At 40.7% G+C, this 19979-nt stretch overlaps 1 protein-coding gene across 3 annotated transcripts in view; it reads right to left on the reverse strand.

Annotated features, from left to right (window-relative positions):
- The window catches only part of atp6v0a1b (ATPase H+ transporting V0 subunit a1b), a 37364-nt gene extending 19185 nt beyond the window's left edge, over positions 1–18179 (reverse strand). For 2 of the 3 annotated variants that reach the window (XR_013815668.1, XM_079806093.1), the window contains exons 1-14: positions 18111–18176; positions 16263–16441; positions 16076–16154; positions 13028–13125; positions 11753–11881; positions 10578–10660; positions 4131–4257; positions 3926–4008; positions 3754–3847; positions 3420–3632; positions 1231–1381; positions 939–1078; positions 435–595; positions 180–270 (exon numbers count right to left, since the gene is read on the reverse strand). Coding sequence is in view for 1 of the 3 variants with exons in the window: in XM_079806093.1 (XP_079662219.1) it covers positions 180–270; positions 435–595; positions 939–1078; positions 1231–1381; positions 3420–3632; positions 3754–3847; positions 3926–4008; positions 4131–4257; positions 10578–10660; positions 11753–11881; positions 13028–13125; positions 16076–16154; positions 16263–16379 (1566 nt within the window). In the remaining 2 variants the exon portion in view is untranslated. Of the gene's footprint in view, positions 1–179; positions 271–434; positions 596–938; positions 1079–1230; positions 1382–3419; positions 3633–3753; positions 3848–3925; positions 4009–4130; positions 4258–10577; positions 10661–11752; positions 11882–13027; positions 13126–16075; positions 16155–16262; positions 16442–18110 lie in introns of all 3 variants that reach the window. The other variant, XR_013815669.1, reaches the window with a different exon arrangement.
- Between the last annotated feature and the right edge of the window lie 1800 nt (positions 18180–19979).

Consider the following 19979-nt stretch of genomic DNA (forward strand, 5'->3'; position numbering starts at 1 on the left):
ACTGATTGATTCATTATTTCCAAATATGGCTTAAGTGGTCTGGTGAACGCTCCTGTATTTCTTCATATCGCAATACTGTATATGTTGCATAAAAAGTAAATATTGCAGTGTCAGATTTTTCCAATATTGTGCAGCCCTAATGTCTGTGTGCATGTGTTTTTGTGTGATACAGCACATACCGGGTCAATGCCCAGAGGATAGGGGCCACCAAACACGCCAGGAACAGTAGGGTTTAACTGAAGTACTGAGTTACCATCCAGAGTCTCAAATCTACAAACAAACGCACACAGTACAAAGACAGAAACAAAATAATCTTACATTTTTTAATTTTGTTATTATTTTCATTCTAAATTCTTTTGACAAAGTAAAATTGTACGGCTGATGTTGTTTAATTATATTCAAACTGTTTCACCGATTTAATGTTGTGAACTTACGTCCAGTTTCCCTTAGGGAAAAACATGGGCCGCACACTCCAGCCAGAGCCGAACATGTTGAGGGACTTGGAAAAGCAGTCATTATAGATCAAACCGGTGTAGACTGAGAATATCCCCATCAGAAGAATGATATAACGGCCTGCAAAAATCATGTTGAACATCTACACACACACACACAAAAGAAGGGAGATGAAATAAAGAGATATATAATATTAGTATATGACTATCTAAGGATAGACCTTTAAATTGATAAAAAAAAAATACTAATAACATCATACATATTCATATAAATTCAGCACCTCTGAATATGACTTAATGATTACACTATGATATATAATCATATGTTAAATACATGGAAATTGGCAGATGGTTCTGGATATATAGAAAGGCTTGTCCTTTTTTAAAATGTGAATGTAAAATGGAAATTTTAAATTGGTTAAAAGATCATTATTAACATACACTAACAACTCCACATTTGATATTGTATAACATTAATGTAAGAACCTCATTGTCACTCTTCTGAGCAAGCAGACGGGTCTCTCTGATGACAAGGTACAGTGCTGCACATGTCATCAGCACGCCATGACCCATGTCCCCAAACATGACAGCAAACAGGAACGGGAATGTAATGATTGTGTATGGCGCTGCAAGAAACAAAACAGAAACCATCAATAATACAACTATTAAAAAATAAACCTATAATTTACACATTGCTGAACTAAATAGTAAATTAAAAATATTATTATGGTATTTTTTGTAAAAATCTAACAATTCCTTTATAATGTATAAGAAATACCTGGGTTGATTTCTCGGTAGGTTCCGATGCCGTAAGCATCCACAATGTTTTGGAACCCTGAGGTGAACTTGTTGGTCTTGTTGAAAGTTGGTGGAGTCTGTTTGGTCTGCATTCGGTTTAAGATCGAGGGAACTGTGGAGCCACTCCGTTCCTACATGAATAAAATTGTGATGACAATATTATTACTGAGGTACAATATATTGCCAAAAGTATTGGGACACCCCTCCAAATCACTGAAGTGAGTATTCTAATCACTTCCATGGCCACAGGTGTATAAAATCAAGCACCTAGGCAGGCAGACTGCTTCTACAAACATTTGTTAAAGAATGGGTCGCTCTCAGGAGCTCAGTGAATTCAAGCGTGGTACAGTGATAGGTTGCCACCTCTGCGGTTCATTTGTGAAATTTCCTCACTACTAAATATTCCACGGTATTCAACTGTTGGTGGTATTATAACAAAGTAGAAGCAATTGGGAACAACAGCAACTCAGCCACGAAGTGGTAGGCCATGTAAAATCACAGAGCGGGGTCAGTGCATGCTGAGGCGCACAGTACGCAGAAGTCGCCAATTTTCTGCAGTGTCAATAGCTACAGACCTCCAAACTTAGTGTGGCCTTCAGATTAGCTCAAGAACAGTGCGTAGAGAGCTTCATGGAATGGGTTTCCATGGCAGAGCAGCAGCATCCAAGTCTTACAATCACCAAGTGCAATGCAGCGCGTCGGATGAAGTGGAGGAGCACGCCGCCACTGGACTCTAGAGCAGTGGCGACGTGTTCACTAGAGTGGCCAATCAAGATTCTCTGTCTGGCAATCCGATGGACGAGTCTGGTTTTGGCATTTGCCATAAGAACGATATTTGCCTAACACCATTGTGCCATGTGTAAAGTTTGGTGGAGGTTACGGTGTGTGGTTGTTTTTCAGGGGTTGGGCTTGGCCCCTTAGTTCCAGTGAAAGGAACTCTTAATGCGTCAGCACACCAAGCCATTTTGGACAATTTCATGCTCCCAAATTTGTGGGAACAGTTTGGGGATGGCTCCTTCCTGTTCGAACATGACTGCACACCAGTGCACAAAGCAAGATCCATAAAGACATGGAGGAGTGAGGTGTGGAGAAACTTGACTGGCCTGCACAGAGTCCTGACCTCAGATCGATAGAACACAACTCAAATTAATTAGAGCGGAGACTGCAAGCCATGCCTTCTCGTCCAACATCAGTGCCTGACCTCACAAATGCGCTTCTACATTACCATAAATACACTCCTAAACCTTGTGGAAAGCCAGGAGAGTTGAAGCTGTTATAGTTGAAAAGGGTGGGCCAACTCAATTTTAAACACTACGAATTAAGAATGGGATGTCATTCAAGTTCAAGTGCATGTAAAGGCAGGCGTCCCAAAACTTTTTGGCAACATAGTGTATTACCTTTTCAATGTACACTGTCAATAACATCAACTCATTCTTTATTAGCAAAATTTCCACATTTAAGTAAAGTGAAACTATGAAATAACACAAATGGAAATACAATACAACTTCATGAGTGTTATGATCATGTCTTGTTTAGTTTCATTGTAATGTTCGGTTTAGTTTCTATGTCACAGATTTCACTTTCATTGTCTTTGCCTAAGTTTTAGTTCTCATTAATTTGTTACTATGTTTCTAATTAGTTCACACCTTTTCCCGGGTTTCATTAATGATCATTCCCAGTGTATTTAAGCCCTCTGTTTCCTGTTCCAATGTTAATGTGTTTAGTGTTTTAAGTTCTTGGTGTTTAATTTAAAGTATCTTTATCATTCATTCTGCATAACACATCTAATCTTTTGGGAGTATTCTACGCTACCCGTGACAATAAGGTGCATCTTGGAATGGTTTTAAAATGGTCACATGCATGTTGGACAATTTTTTGACGATTTGTGCTCCAACCCATTTATTAAAAATATGTGATTAAAATGTTTGTATAGTAAAAATTAAAAAATAAATAAAAAATTTATACTGTTGTTAAAAAAACAACAATAATAATTTCAGCATAAGCCTGTAGATATACAGGTTTTTAATATCATGAGAACTTTTGACTAGTAGTGAATATATGCAAATCCTATTGTTTTTATGCTTTAATTTCTGGATTGAATGACGAAAATGAATCGTATCTCAGTGGATGAAGTCTTCATGAATGAATATACCAATGAATATTACTCACCGTTCCCCTCCGCAGAGCAAATTGAATGGAATCGAGGTCAGAAACGGGGCACCAGACCTCAGCGATCAAACATTTCTGTGTTACGTCGATGTTACAGAGGTTCAAAGTGTGATAAATGGCCTTCATCTTCCTCACTTTGATGAACCACACACGTATGGTTTTCGCAGCGGCCTGCAAAACCCTCTGCCGGTGGTCTTCTGTTTGATTCAGTACCTAAATGATTAAACACAGCAAACACTGTATGATCAACATTTGAAATCAACCAAATTTAGTTAATAAAAAAGCAACAGTTGGACTGTAATTATGCATTTATTAAGACAGCATTAGGGCATACCATCTGGAGGTCATCAATGCGGGTGTTGACACCCGCTGCCATTTCTTTCCTCTCCTGAGGGGTTTCGGGGCACGGGTACAGAGACGCACGGAACCTGGAGAGCAGTTTAAAGTATTTGATTACCATTGGATAAAACTATAAGAATAATCAAGGATCAGAAAATACTACACACCCTTCACAGATCTTCTTCACTCTGTTCTTCAACTGGTCTCCTTGGAAGAAGATGATAAACACGGATTTGTGCACCTGATCTCCCTGTGACAAACAAAGACCCATGACTTGATCAATATTTTATCACGCTGGTAAATAAAATATCAAATGCAGACATCTTAACTGACTTAATCACAAAATAATCCAGAGTAAGAATAGAGACTGACTGTTGTGGGGTCCTCAAGAGGGTCCTCAATCTCTGCCTGACGTAAAAAGACATTTCCACGGCAGACTCTCCACAGCATCCTTTCAAACGTGGGGATTCTCTCACGGTTTATAACCCCAGCCACAAACCTACAGGGTAAACAAACATGTATTATCAGCAGAGTACACAGAGTGCACTCACTAAACTCAATGCAAATCGGTTATTTACTCTGATCCTGAATTCTCTTCTAATAATATATTCTGAAAGACATATTCCCCCGGTTTCACAGACAAGGCTAGTCCTATACTAAAATGCATGTTTGAGTTTAGTGAAAGAAACTTGCACTGATATATCTTAAAATATGTCATTGGCATTGATTTGTGTCAAGATGCACACCAGTAATGTTTTTTTTTTCTAGGGCAGGTTTATAAAAGTCAAATGTCCTAATTGAACTAAGGCCTAATCCTAGTTTTGTCTAAACCCTGTCTGTGAAACCGGGCCTTAGTGTGCATATTGTGATCTCTGTGTATAGATAAAAGGTTTGATGAACAAAAAGGCTTGCCCACAATTGTACAAGAGTACAAACATGAGAAGGTATGCACCAATGTCTGAATGACATTTTTTTCCCCTAAAAACTAACAAATCCTAAACACACGATCCTAAATCACAAAACACACAATCATTAACCATTTAGTGAAAAAACTAATAGTAAAATATTAACTCTTAACTTCAGACTATAAAAGTTAATTCTTATAAACTGTACAGTGACCAAATTCTTCAACAGTAACAAAACAGTGAATAGAAAGAAAATTAAATCATTATCCACTGATAATCTCTCCCCAAAACTGCTCGGGTTATGTATATAACCCTTGTTCCCTGAGAAGGGGAACGAGCACTGCATCGGAACGACGCTTTGGGGATGCTCCCTTAGCATCAGCGAATCTGAAACCAGAATGCCAACTAGGCCAATCCGATTGGCGTGCGTGATGACGTCATTGTGACGGCATACCCGGAAGTATAAAAGGGGAGCTGGAACGTAATGGCGGTAGTAATTGCTCTGAAGCATGCGCTCCAGGCGCGCCGAGGTGTGGCGTCGGGATGCAGTGCTCGTTCCCCTTCTCAGGGAACAAGGGTTATATACATATCCCGAGCAGTTCCCTTTCGAGGGAACTCGCACTGCATCGGAACGACGCTTTGGGGAACGAGTACCCACTAGGCCACACCGAAGGGTAGCACCTGCCCTAGTGTGAAGCCGGAGACCGGGCACAGCTAGGACTGGAGCACCCTAGCACCAGGCGTCGTAGGGAGATCCAGGCTATAGAACCTGATAAAAGTGTGTGGGGTAGCCCACCCGGCCGCCTCGCAGATATCCTGCAAGGGGACCCCAGAAAGAAGGGCCACCGAAGAGGCCATGCCTCTGGTGGAATGAGCCCTCACGGCCACAGGTGAAGGCAAACTGCGCACCTGGTCCGATTGGTAATCGCCTGGACAATCCAGTTACTGATTGTCTGGGTAGACGCAGGCAATCCCTTCTTAGGTGAACCAAAACACACCAACAGTTGTTGTGATCTCCTCCACTGTGCAGACTTCGCCAGATAAACTCTCAGAGCCCTAACCGGGCAGAGTAGGTGAAGCCTCCCCTCTTCCGCCGTCACATGAGGCGGAGGATGAAATGCCTGCAGGACCGATGACCTGACCACCCTGGAAGGCACCTTAGGCACGTAGCCCGGCCTAGGGTGTAAGATGGCCTTTACTCCTCCCGGGGCAAACTCCAGGCAGGTCGGCGTTACCGCCAAGGCCTGGAGATCTCCCACTCTCCTGAGAGAGGTAATGGCAAGGAGAAAAGCCACCTTAAGGGTCAGATTTTTTGGTCCAGCCGACTCCAATGGTTCGAAGGGGGCCTCAGCCAATCCTTCGAGAACCACTGCCAGGTCCCAGGTTGGAACTCTGGACCGAGCCGCAGGCCTCATCCTCCGAGCCCCACGGAGGAATTGTACAACCAGCTGGTGCCTACCCAGAGGCCCATCACCCATAGGAGTGTGGAAAGCCGCAATGGCAGCCACGTACACCTTGAGTGTGGACGGGGTAAGCCCTGCAGAGAAGCGATCTTGGAGGAACTCCAGCACTGAAGCCACTGGGCAGTTAACTGGGTCCACCTCACGCTCTCTGCACCAAGTGGAAAATACATTCCACTTGAGGCTGTACAGTCTCCTTGTAGACGGAGCCCTGGAACTGAGTAAGGTCTCTATCACCTCCGCCGATAGGCCAGCCTCTATGTACCTGGTCCCCTCAGGGGCCAGACCCATAGGTTCCAAATCTCCGGGCGGGGGTAAAATATCGTACCCGCCGCCTGAGACAGGAGGAATCAGAGGAATCTCCCACGGCTGACCTGCTAGCAGAGCTATGATATCCGAGAACCAAACTCGAGTCGGCCAACGGGGTGCTACCAGAAGTAGACTGACCCCCTGTCGACGGACCCTTTCCAGGACTCCCGGGAGCAGAGCAATCGGGGGAAATGCGTACAGACGCAGCCTCGGCCATGTCTGAACCATGGCATCCAGCCCCAGCGGAGCTGGATGCGTGAGGGAAAACCACAGTGGACAGTGGGACGTCTCTCGAGACGCAAACAGATCCACCTCCACTGGGCCGAACCTCTTGCATATGGCCTCCACCACCTCTGGGTGGAGTCGCCACTCCCCGGGCCTCAGCCCCTGCCTCAGCAGGATGTCTGCTCCCTGATTTTGGACCCCCGGGACATACATTGCCCTGATGGACAACAGTTTCCCTTGGGACCACAGGAGGATGTGATGCGCCAGTCTGCAAAGAGGGCGCAACCTCAAACCCCCCTGCTGTGCCCCAACCAGTGAGGGAGGCGTCTGTTGAAACGGATTTCCGGCAACAGGACGCTCCCAACACTGGCCCTTGGGACAGAAACCAAGGTTTCTTCCATATGACTAGGGAAAGAAGGCCACTGCGCATTACCCTGATCATACAGAATGGATTTCCCCTCAAGGAAAGCCACCTGGTTTACTTCCATATCAGGACATGGTGGCCGTGGAGGTCCGGGAAAAAGCTCCTCAGAGCTTTGTAGACCGCCAGCATTTCCAGGCAGTAGATGTGCCAGGAGAAAATGCCTGGTCTCCCACAGACCTCTCGCAAAGCGGCCGCCATGACCACGTCCCAGCCAGTGAGGGAGGCGTCTGTTGAAACGGATTCCCGGCAACAGAACGCTCCCAACACTGGCCCTTGGGACAGAAACCAAGGTTTCTTCCATATGACTAGGGAACGAAGGCCACTGCGCGTTACCCTGATCATACAGAATGGATTTCCCCTTAAGGAAAGCCACCTGGTTTACTTCCCATAACCACGTTTTAGAGACCACCGCCCGTATGGACTCGATACGTTCGGGAGACAATTGTGCCCACAACGTTGAGAATCCCATACGACTCCCAGGAACACAGTTCTCTGAGAAGGCGTCAACACGCTACTGCGTGTAGAGTCTCAAAGGGCTAGGCCGCCTGGAAGAACCCGATATTGGTACGCTTTGCCCCAAAAAGCGAACCTCAGGAACTTCCTGTGACACAGAAGGATGGATACAGGGAAGTATGCGTCCTCTTCAGACCCATCGTGACAGACCAGTCCTCAGACTGGATCTGAATCACAATGGAGGAAATGCTAAGCATCTTGAATCTGAATCTCCTCAGAGAACGATTCAAGTACCTCCGGTCTAAAGTTGGATGCAACTCGCCATCCCTCTTAGGAACTATGAAGTACTGGCTGTAGAACCCGGACTCCCTGTCTGGCGGAGGAGCACATTCTATGGCCTCCTTACCAACAGGGAGTGAACTTCCTGTTCCATTACCCGAACCTGCCCAGGGACCACTGCCGTCCAGACCACCCCACTGAACTTCAGGGGAAGGTAACCGGACTGCAGTCTGTATGCCCCTTCCTACAGTCGCAGGCCCCAAGCTGATATATTCGGAGGCATAACCATGCGCCGAGATAATCTGCTAAGGGAACCAGCCTCTCGAGGCCGGTCTCGGGTGTCAACCGAGCCTCCTCCCCGACCCCCTGAAGCGGCTAACCGGCAGGGCGAAATCGAGGAAGATTTTCGGTGTGCGTACGCGTTTGCTGGACCACCGCAAGTCTTGCTAGAGGCGGCTGATGCAGCACGCGTGCACGGGGAAACGATGTGGCCCGAAGCGTACTAGACGGCGGGAACACAGCATCGACTCCCGAAAAACTCCACAGGGGAGACGACCTCGATCGCTCCTACCCGGGAGAGGGGGCTGGCCGGCAGGGGCCTCATCTAAGGGAGCAGCTCAACAGGGCCACAACACTAGAGCGGACACTGCGATTAACAATTGCCTGAAACTGATGTGTCCCGCAGGCCACAAGGCGGCGAGAACGACATCAACTTCAGGAGGGCTCCATCTTAGATGAATATCCAGTTCACAAGTTAAACACGCTTGGGTGACAGAATTAAAGTATCCAACTTATCAAAGTCGGATAACATGACACTCAATTCCTCGGAATTAAATGCCATCATAATCACCAAACCCATGCAACCTGATCTGAATAATAGGCTGAATAAAAAATATATCTAACTCCTCAAAGTCAGATAATATTTTAATTTAATTCCTCAGAATTAAATGCAGCCACAATTAAGGTGAAACATAGTCTGAATGATAGGCTAAATATCTAACTCCTCAAAGTCAGATTATATTTTATTTAATTCCTTAGAATTAAATGTAGCCGTAATTAATCAGACAACACTGTTTTATTTGTATTATCCGGACTCATTGACCCTGCGTTGCCTCAGCAACGTGGTTCAAGCCGTCATAATACAATTGGTTTTCATCCCTCGAGAAAAAAGCCAAACAGTGTCACACAATACGGTGAAACATGGTCTGAATGACTGAATATCTAACTCCTCAGAGTCAGATCATATCTCATTTAAATCCTCAGACTTAAATGCCGCCATATCAGACAATACTGATTTAACGTACTATACGGACTTGCCGTTAAGCCAACCAGTATCTCATGCATACCGATCGCATGTGTTCACTTTAAATGCAGACCCAACCTGCGCGCTGCCTTTTTTTCTGCAATCGCGAGATGGAATCTTGCATATTTAAGAAGTGCTTATAACTTTGACTGCCACGATGCTGAGCACGTCTAATTCCTCAGAATCAGACCGCTCACACATCGGGTCCTCCGCCCCGGGGGAAGAAGCCGCAGCGCGGGCTTCCACACGGGGAAGGAGAACATCTGAACTGTCAGATAAAGACTGGGAAGATGCCTCAGCAGTCCCAGTCCCGCTGACAGTCCATCCGTGAGCCCCATGACCAGCCTCGCCGCACCGCCTCGGCGGATGCGGGACCGATCCACGGGGCTCACGAGGCTGGCCGGCCTCATCGAGCACGGCCAGCCGAGAGCGGAGCACCCTGAGCGTCAGCTTCTTGTAATGCTTACAAGCGGCTCCCTCGAGAGCCGCTTGAGCATGCTGAACGCCCAGGTAATGCACACAAAGCAGGTGTGTATCCGAGCCCGACATGTAGCGAGGGCAAGGATGCACACACTGCTTAAACTCTCTCACACTCTCACATTTTCCATTTTTCAGTCACACACACTTTCACTGACAATACAACAGTAAATAGACAGACAGTTTGACAGATAGCGCTTGCTGAAGAGCAATAACTACCGCCATTACGTTCCAGCTCCCCTTTTATACTTCCGGGTATGCCGTCACAATGACGTCATCACGCACGCCAATCGGATTGGCCTAGTTGGCATTCTGGTTTCAGATTCGCTGATGCTAAGGGAGCATCCCCAAAGCGTCGTTCCGATGCAGTGCGAGTTCCCTCGAAAGGGAACTCTCAAATTCCATTATTAATTCTGAAATAAATAGTAAAACACTAAGGCCTGGTTTCACAGACAGGTCTTAGATTAAGACAGGATTAGGTCTTAGTTCAATTAGGACATTTAAGCAGCTTTTATAAATGTGCTTTAGAAAAAAAAAAACACATAACGGATGTGCATCTTGAGACAAAACAATGGCACTGACATATTTTAAGATTTGTCAGAGCAATTGCTTTCAGTTAAAACAGCTTAAGCCTTGTCTGTAAAACCGGGGATAAATTTCATTAAACTATACTAAAATATAAATATCAGTCTTTCTACAGAACTGGTAGTATCAAGTGCTGTACTTCAGTGCAGTCAAAAACAACAACAAAAAATGTATCAATCATTAAAATTACAATATTTTCCAGAAAAAGCCTAAGTTGTCACACTGGGGTGGCTGTTGTAAAGATCGCATGACAAAGGAGAATCAAAAACGAGAACAATCTTTCGACAAACGAAAACAGCACAGAGTATCAAAATTAAAGTCCACTTAACATAACATGACTATTTTGTTATTAAAATATTAGTTATTGCAATGATATCAAGAATTGTGACTGGAACTCACCCCAGTCGCAGTGGGGCACCTCGGCCAGCCTCACTGGGGTCCAGCAGAGATGACGATTCTTCCAACAGATTAGGATCCTCCATCTAAAAAGAGTATGGTAGAATTATATGTGAGGGTCAAAGGTGGTTTGGATGTAATACTTCAAAGCGAATTTGAAAGACCTTTCCAATGTAGTGGACCAAAGGGTTAAAGGTGGGGTAAGTGGTATTTCAAAACTGCTTTAGAAAAGTGTCTCGGGCCAAGTACCAAAACAAACTTATAGCCAATCAGAGAGTTCAGTGCACGCCATTATTCAAAAGACACGACACAGGACGGACATTAGCCGAGCGATGACAGAAAGAGAGGGACGGCAGATAAAAAACAAATGTGGAAGATGTCTGTGAAAAAAAAAGAAGGCTTACGATCAGGCAAGTAGTATCAGCTCTCCAGCACTGGAGAGAACTCAAAGAACGAAGGCCGAGGTTGCTTTATTTCTTCTCAATAGGCGAGTAACATTGATTTTGTTTTGTTTCACAAAACTAATATATGCTGGCTCTTGCTTGAATATGATCATGTGTCATGTTTGCTCGCTTGTCCATTTGCGATCATATTGTCGTTTACTTCAGCGATGATAATTACCCATTTATTTTCACACCCTATAATCCTGGAGTGTCTAAACCTCCTCCACTGGTCTGTTTCAAGCGTCAGCTCCCAAAGTGTGTCCGAAAAGTAAGATAATATACTCCTAATATATGTTTGTTTCCTTTGGTTCCTCTTTTCGTGATCGATATAACCTTGATATAATCTTGTCATAATTGTAATGTGTTCGTTAGTTGGACTGTCGTGCTCGTGCTATCGAGTTGTTCATGAGAACTGTGTTTGTGTTTTTGGGATGGAAGGGATGACTTTTTCACTGAACATTCGACCTGGATTACCATAGTAACACACATTGCTTTCACTTATTGATGACATCATAACTTCGGCCGGCTGGCACGGCATATTCCACCATAGTCGTTGCCTGGGTTACTTTATGTGTGGGGAGTAGCTATCAAAATAGGGGCGTATTTGTTTTGGTGATTTGAAATCAACATCGGTTACCAGAAAGCACCTTTAACTAACACCTCTCTAAGGGCTTTATTTTTTTTGTTTAAACTCTTGATGGTTTGCTTTCACATTGCCAGAGAGGACAGACATACCTCGTCAAAGAACTGCTGCGTACGTCTAAGGATATGCTTGAGTTCTGTCAGCTCAAGAAAGTTCTTCTTCAGGGCCTCTTGATTAGTGTTGATCTCCTTCAGCTCATTCTCCAGCTTCTCAAAGGTTGCCTGGAGGTCAAAGATATAAATATAAATTAAAAACAGAAATCAAAAATATTAATATTAATAATATATATCCAAAGTCTAACATAACCATATCTAAAAATGGTGACACTATTGAGTGAGGATATCAGATGGAAAAAAAGGGTTGGTAACAGATTAAAGAGGCCATATTATGCCCTATTTTCGGGGTCTACTAGAATAGGTTTTCATGCTTTACCTATCTACTAGAATAGGTTTTCAACACATTATTTTTCACATATTTCACATTGTTGCAGCACCTCTCTTCCCAGTCTTTCAGTAACACTCTGGGCTACATTTCTAAAAAGCATCACAAGCCTAAGTAGATCGTCGAACAATTGGAACCAATGGTCTCAACGATCAACTTAGCTCAACTTAGCTCACAATGCTTTTGAGAAATGCAGCTCTGTTTAGTTCCTGTCTCTATGGCTACGTTTACACTGTCAGTCCTAATCCGATTATTTGTGTATCCAATTGGAATCTGATCTAAAATTATTGACTGTCCATTGTGGACAGTAACTTTTCATATCCGATTTGTGTCCATGCCGCTCTTTCGTTTTCTGGAATCTGCATTGGTTTCTATGGCAATGACGTTGCATTGGTAGTAGCTATGTTAACAAATAATCGCTGACCGATTAATTGTCGATAATAGATTTATTCGATAAAACTTGTCGATTAAGCAGGGTCATGCACGTGTGTGCTGCTCAACCGCGAAACATGTAAAGCAGACACAAGGACAAATTGAAAGACTCAGTGACTCTGGAGATGACGTTCATGCGTTCATGTCCTCATATGAGAGGCAGAGATGGAAACATGCGACAGTCACACACGATTCTGTGTGTGTGTGTGTGTGTGAGGTAAAACCATAGACTGTAAACCGCGCGTCTATGCATTCATTCGCACAGAGACACGCATGAATCGTATTTAAATAGTCTTTTTGCGGTTTAATATTCACTGACACTAGTCTATATCACCAAATGCGTTCTCAGGTACCGAAATTTGGTACCGATTGATTTAATGTGAATCGGTACTCGGTAGTACCGACGTAATTCGGTCAGTGCCCTTAAAAGTACAGAGTTCGGTCCCCAACCCTACTTATAATGTGATTTAAGCAGCATGACAGAGTAAAATTACCTCAAGGTCAATCATGTCTCGTGGGAATGGAACTTCAGGATTCTCACCAGTGTCCATAGTTGGAATGTTGGCTTTCTTAATCTCCTTCTCAACAAACCCTACAGAACATGACACAAGCAGTGATTTATAATATTATAATTATACATGTAACAAAGCAGGTAAAAGAGGGCTAAATGTGTGCTGGGTTAAAAGAAACATTTTATTTTATTTTCCTCTAATCCACTAGATGGAGAAAAAAATGAATTGCACCACTTTCCTAAACATCCACGTTGCACTATGTGGAATATTCGGATATGATCACAGACAGTGTTCAAGATTTATCTAGCAAATGATAATCATTAAAATAATCACATACAGTATATTTAGATATTCAGTTTTATTTGTTATTAAATCAACAGTTTTTGTTATGTAAAACTATGATATTTAGGGTAAAAAGTGCCCTTATATCATATATTAAGTTGGGTGTCCATCATAGATATAAGGATCATATTTATAATGAAACAAACATATTTAAAAATATGATATTACAGTTTTTCTCTGTCGCTTTGGTACATTTCTCGAATCATCCTCGACATTTGCAAAATAGTAAGTGCATTTCTCAAAACAATTCGTACAAATAGCAAAACACCATGGATTACCTGCAAAAGCCAGTCTCTTGCTCAAAATCCTTAGTTCATCTCTCAAAAGTAAATATCTGTGTCAATGAACATGTCAGTGCCATCAGAATGACAAGTCCTTGTGTCATTGTGTACGGATAAGACGGTCAAATTGCTTAGTCATGTTGTCAATATAACCGTGTACACTGGAGGGATGTTCTGATGTAAATATGGCTAAAGTTTTGATGACAATTATTGTAAATTGTAGGTTACACCTTAGTGTATGTGGGAGTTTGATTGCAAGAGACTGTACAAGATTCACATTTACGCTTTTACTGTTTGTACTGTAATTGTTTTGACAGACCATGTCATTGCAATACAGAAAGTAAAAGACAGCACTGCATAGCACAAAGAAAAGTAGAAATGTGAACGTCTAATGGAAATGTATAGGAATATGCTTGACATATTATGACAACTTGTTCAACCATTTTGCATGTAAAGACTTATGCTATGAACTAATGCCTAAATGTTGTGGGGGGTAAGACTATTCAACAGAGACCATTATAATACATTTTGATCAACATGACGTAAGCAATTGATAATGTAGGAAACAGCAGAGAATTGTACATAATCATTTGCATGGATGTACCAAAGCATTTGCAACTTGTTCAAAGAAATGAGAAACTGCTTTTTTGATGTGCACAAGTGACACAATGATGTGAAGATTGAACAGGTAGTTTTGAAAATTTCAATTCTGATCTGAGAAATGTACCAAAGCGACTGAGAAAAACTGTAATCATATAATGTAATACAATATAATATTCATTGTTACAACTGTAAAGCCATAATAAATTGTGTAAGAACATGTATGAATATTAGTTTTTTTATGACATTTTCCTGAATTCCTTTTTTTAATGAACATTTTACAGTTTTTCTCAGTCGCTTTGGTACATTTCTCGAATCATCCTCGACATTTGCAAAACAGCAAGTGCATTTCTCAAAACAATTTGTACAAATAGCAAAACACCATGGATTACCTGCAAAAGCCAGTCTCTTGCTCAAAATCCTTAGTTCATCTCTCAAAAGTAAATATCTGTGTCAATGAACATATCAGTGCCATCAGAATGACAAGTCCTTGTGTCATTGTGTATGAATAAGACAGTCAAATTGCTTAGTCATGTTGTCAATATAACTGTACTCTGGAGGGATGTTCTGATGTAAATATGGCTAAAATTTTGATGACAATTATTGTAAATTGTAGGTTACACCTTAGTGTAAGTGGGAGTTTGAATGCAAGAGACTGGACAAGATTCACATTTATGCTTTTACTGTTTGTACTGTAATTTGTTGACAGACCATGTCATTGCAATACAGAAAGGAAAAGACAGCACTGCATAGCACAAACAAACAAAAAAAACCCAGAAAAACAAAAGTAGAAATGTGAACGTCTAACGGAAATGTATAGAAATATGCTTGACATTTTATGACAACTTGTTCAACCATTTTGCATGTAAAGACTTATGCTATGAACTAATGCCTAAATGTTGTGGGGGGTAAGACTATTCAACAGAGACCATTATAATACATTTTGATCAACATGACATAAGCAACTGATAATGTAGGAAACAGCAGAGAATTGTACATAATCATTTGCATGGATGTACACAAGCATTTGCAACTTGTTCAAAGAAATGAGAAACTGCTTTTTTGATGTGCACAAGTGACACAATGATGTGAAGATTGAACAGGTAGCTTTGGGAATTTCAATTCTGATCTGAGAAATGTACCAAAGCGACTGAGAAAAACTGTAATGTAAATAGAGTATTTATTGAATAACGTGAATTAAATTATTTTATTGACCAAAATGAACAGAATATGGTACAAAACTTGCTGAAGTGACTGTTTTAAACTAGTATTAATTTAGATATTATGCTAAAAGTATTATTTTAGCTAAGTATTTGTATCAATACTAGGGTACTTTTGTAAGTCCTTTTGCCCATTTGTAACATAAATGTATGAAATGGCAAGTAATTTATATGATTTTAAACAAAACCACTTTTAACATTTCTTTCCCATCAAAATGCTCCATTAATGTTCAATAATTTTTTCTGCAGTCATACACTATGAAAGTAGTGAAAAGCACAATGTGTGCCTTTAAGCCCCAATGTATCCTATATATAAAATCATAAATCACAACGTATAATGTAGTAATTTACAATTGTATGTATGTTTTTTCTTAAATTTTGTAATAATATTTTGGTATTTCAATTAAAAGTTCTGTAAGTGATGGTTTAGAGTAGCAAACATAAAGGAATATGTCTTCTTTCTATCACACCTGACTTGTCCACCATTTTAGCCAATCAGAAACGCTCTGCAGCTGTAAGTCATTCTCAGGACTCAGGACTGTCACTGGTCTTGGTGTATATGTCTGTCTGTGTGTTGATTCACTCACTGAGCTTCCTGTCCATCTCCTCACAACGTCTCACTTCATTCACAAACTTCCTCTGAAACACGTTCACATCAGGGTTGAGCTGAAAGAAAGAGGTTTGCACACATTATCAACAGATAAGATAGAGGACATAATGTGACAGAGGAGAGAGCAGGGAGATAGAGAGAAAGAAAAAACTATGTTTACTCACATCTCTGAACTGGACCATTCCCAGCTCTCCCAGTTCACTGACGCAGCAATAGGCCGCTTCAGACTGGAGGAAGAGCTGGGCCAGAGTCATCTCCTCACTGCGGAACAACTCCCCCATGATGCTGCAGGCCACAGGAGCTCACACACGTTCAGAAATCAACCCCACTGTATACTACAGGTCTGTCAGGAGAACACAAGGAAATTGTATGAATGATACAGACAGACAGACAGACAGACAGACAGACAGACAGACAGACAGACAGACAGACAGACAGACAGACAGACAGACAGACAGACAGACAGATAGATAGATAGATAGATAGATAGATAGATAGATAGATAGATAGATAGATAGATAGATAGATAGATAATATAAAAATAATTTCTATATACAGTATATATTGGAATAATTTGGAATTCAATCTCTTATGCACACCAATAATAATTAAATAATATAATATATTTGAATATACTTTCAAATTTATTCTGTTGTGCAAAGCTGCATTTTCAGCAACATTACTTCAGTCTTCAGTGTCACTTGATCCAAAGAATCCATTATAATATGCTGATTTGGTGAAACATTTGTTATTATAATGAATTATTATTGGTGCTTATAATGGTTCTTATTATTATCAATGTTGAAAACATTTTTTTTGCAGCTTAATATTTTTGTGGAAAGCGTTATACATTTTACCCCCAACATTCATGAATATAAAGCTCAATGACCAGCATTTATTTGAAATAGAAATCTTTTGTAATATTATAAATGTCTTTACTATAACTTTTGATCAATTTAATGCTGAATAAATGCATTCATTACCTTAAATATTGATCAAATAAACGCAGCATTGCATAAGAGACTTCTTTCCAAACATTTGACCAGTCATTGGCAGTTACATGTATATGAAATTCTTTAAATTTCATTTAATTATAATTCTACTACCATAATAGATTCAAATGCAGACTTCCACAGAATTAACTGAACATTTGACACATTTATTTCCATGACATCCACAAATCAATGACTATCAATGACTATTACACTTTCTGGAATGATTCAGAAATAGGCTGCATCTCTTCTAATAACATAATCTCTGGGCTGGGCACAGCATCCCTCTCATCTCAAAGAGCCGACTGGCTGAAAGCTCAGTATCCTTTCTGAATGGCTGGTGAACTCAACACCCCTCGCATCTCTAAGAGCTGATTGGCTGATGCCTCAACATCTCTCACATCTCTGCCGCACTGTCCTTCAGCTCTGAAGGACGCCATTACGCGCTCCTCTATCCACCCCATACTAACAATCATTTTATCAGAATTTAATCACAGTATATAATATGATATCAATTTCCGGCGCTTTTAAAGCCTATGCCTGTGTAAGATGCTCATTTTTGTTTAACAAGGCTAACGTTAGTGTATCATTTTGGCATCATCCCAAAATGTATTATAAATATAACGTTACCAGTTAGAGAAATAGAGATCATATAGTCGTATTTTCAGCTAAATGAAGTAAATAATAAATAACTGAATAAATGAACGCAAGAATAAAACAGTAGCCTGCCTATATGCTCGACTGATTAACGCAGATTTCATAAATTCACTAATAACTGAAATGCTCTTACTGTTTATTCATCCACGCGAATATAACACGACATTCATTGTAATCCCAATTATAATCAGAGCAAATATTAATATATTTATCGATTCTATGGCAGACAGATTAAATAAACTATAGCCTAAGCATCACATGCTGGTCAATCCACTCATTTATAACGTTGTAGGTACATATTTAGTGTTAAAAGTGTGGAAAGAGAAAACAAATCACAAATATGTAAAATATAAATGCTCTTACCGTCCTCGATGTCTTCAGAGATCACCTCTGCGATGATGATCAGACGTGCTACGTGACGTCACGCCTGCTGCTGCTGCTGGGTCACGTGATCCTAGTACATTGCATTGAAAAAATAAGAGGCTAAGTAGATAAGATGTAGGCTATTGTATGACCATTACATGATTTAGAAACATGATTTGAAAAGTATACTTCTTTTTACTAGCATATGTTTTCTTTTGGATGGGTGACATGACAATGCATTAAAAAATGTATAAACATTTATAATATGCATACTACATATGTTAGATAGAAAGATGGACAAAGCTATTCTTTAGCATCCCCATTTATCAGCTGGTTGGCTGATGTGGGAGTCGGGACCACAAAGTACAGTATCTGAAGTCTGTTTTTTTTTTCTTTTTCTGCAGGGAAATAATGTCCACACTTGAGCCCTCCAAAAAAGAATTTGTTGGCTATTAGTAGAACATACTAATAGGCCTACTATAATGTAATTTTTAATTTAAATAATGATTTAAATATTAATATAAATAAATGTAATCTAAAAATATATATCATATAATATACAGCATTCGAAAAAATGAAAAGGAATGTCTAATGAAAGATATTTTATATTTAGAATAACCGATACTGGGGGAGGTTAACACACAATGCAACCAAACATGTATTAAAGGCACAATATGTACGATTTTTGGATTAAAATATCCAAAAACCACTAGAAAAGTGTTACTTTGTTGACTTGTGCACTTACATTATCCAAAATGTTTCTACAAATGTTTGAATCCAGAGAAATAAGCTAGAAACCATAGAAACACCAAAGACTCTTTAATATATTGTGTGTTTTATTAGACAGATGAGCAACTGTTTGGATGCATTCATTGACAGAAACATAATCATTGTTATATAGCTCAACAAAGTCTTAAAGGGATAGTTCACCCAAAAATGAAAATTAGCCCATGATTTACTCACCCTCAAGCAGTGGTGGAGGAAGTACTGAATCTCAGTATTTTAGTAAAAGTACAAATACCCAGAGAAATATTTACTTTAGTAAAAGTAGTAAAAGTACCACAATGACAACCCTATACTTAAAGAGCACCTATCATGGAATTTTGAAATTTACCTTTCATGTAGTGTGTAACATAGATCTAAGTGAACAAAAACATCCTGTGATAGCTTGAAATATAGTGCACCGTATATATAGTTATTTTCTTTCAAAAGTAAGAGTCGACTCGGAGTCATTTTTAAGAATCGTTAGAAGACCGAAGCTTTTTCTCTGACTAGATGACGTCAACTTGTCAAGTTATTTGAATACGATACGGCCACTTATTGCGCTCCAAGACGCCAGTGAAAACTAGAAAACATCATGGCCACGAGACGCTGTGTTCTGAAGTGCGACTCAAAAGCAAACTTTTTTCATCTGCCCAAGGATGAGCATTTGAAGACTAAGTGGCTTGAAGACAAACCATACATCGTCGCGATTGAGTGTTTATTATTAGTCGTCAAATGTATGTTTCGCGATCTCAGGAAGCTTTTATTATGGACTTTTATTATGGCACATGGTATCTTCTTCGTCTGTCTGTACCATATATGGATTACATGTGCACAGAGCGCCCTCCGGCTGCCAGTATGAATTGAAAACAACACATAAGAGACTCAATCGCTCATGATTAGGCTATTTCTGCCCATTTTGAGGAAGTATTGAATAAAAAATACTCCTCTGTTTAGAAATTTGACACAGACATATGAGAATCTATCAATATGTCTCCTCATCTGCACACTTTTGAACTAAAAGCCCTGAGGGATGTTGATTTGTCGTGAGTCTTCGTGAGGAGAATAGAGGAGTTTTTTTATGAATGAGATCAGCTGAGGCTCATA

Source organism: Gobio gobio (assembly GCF_949357685.1).
Source record: "Gobio gobio genome assembly, chromosome: 23".
NCBI lineage: Eukaryota > Metazoa > Chordata > Actinopteri > Cypriniformes > Gobionidae > Gobio > Gobio gobio.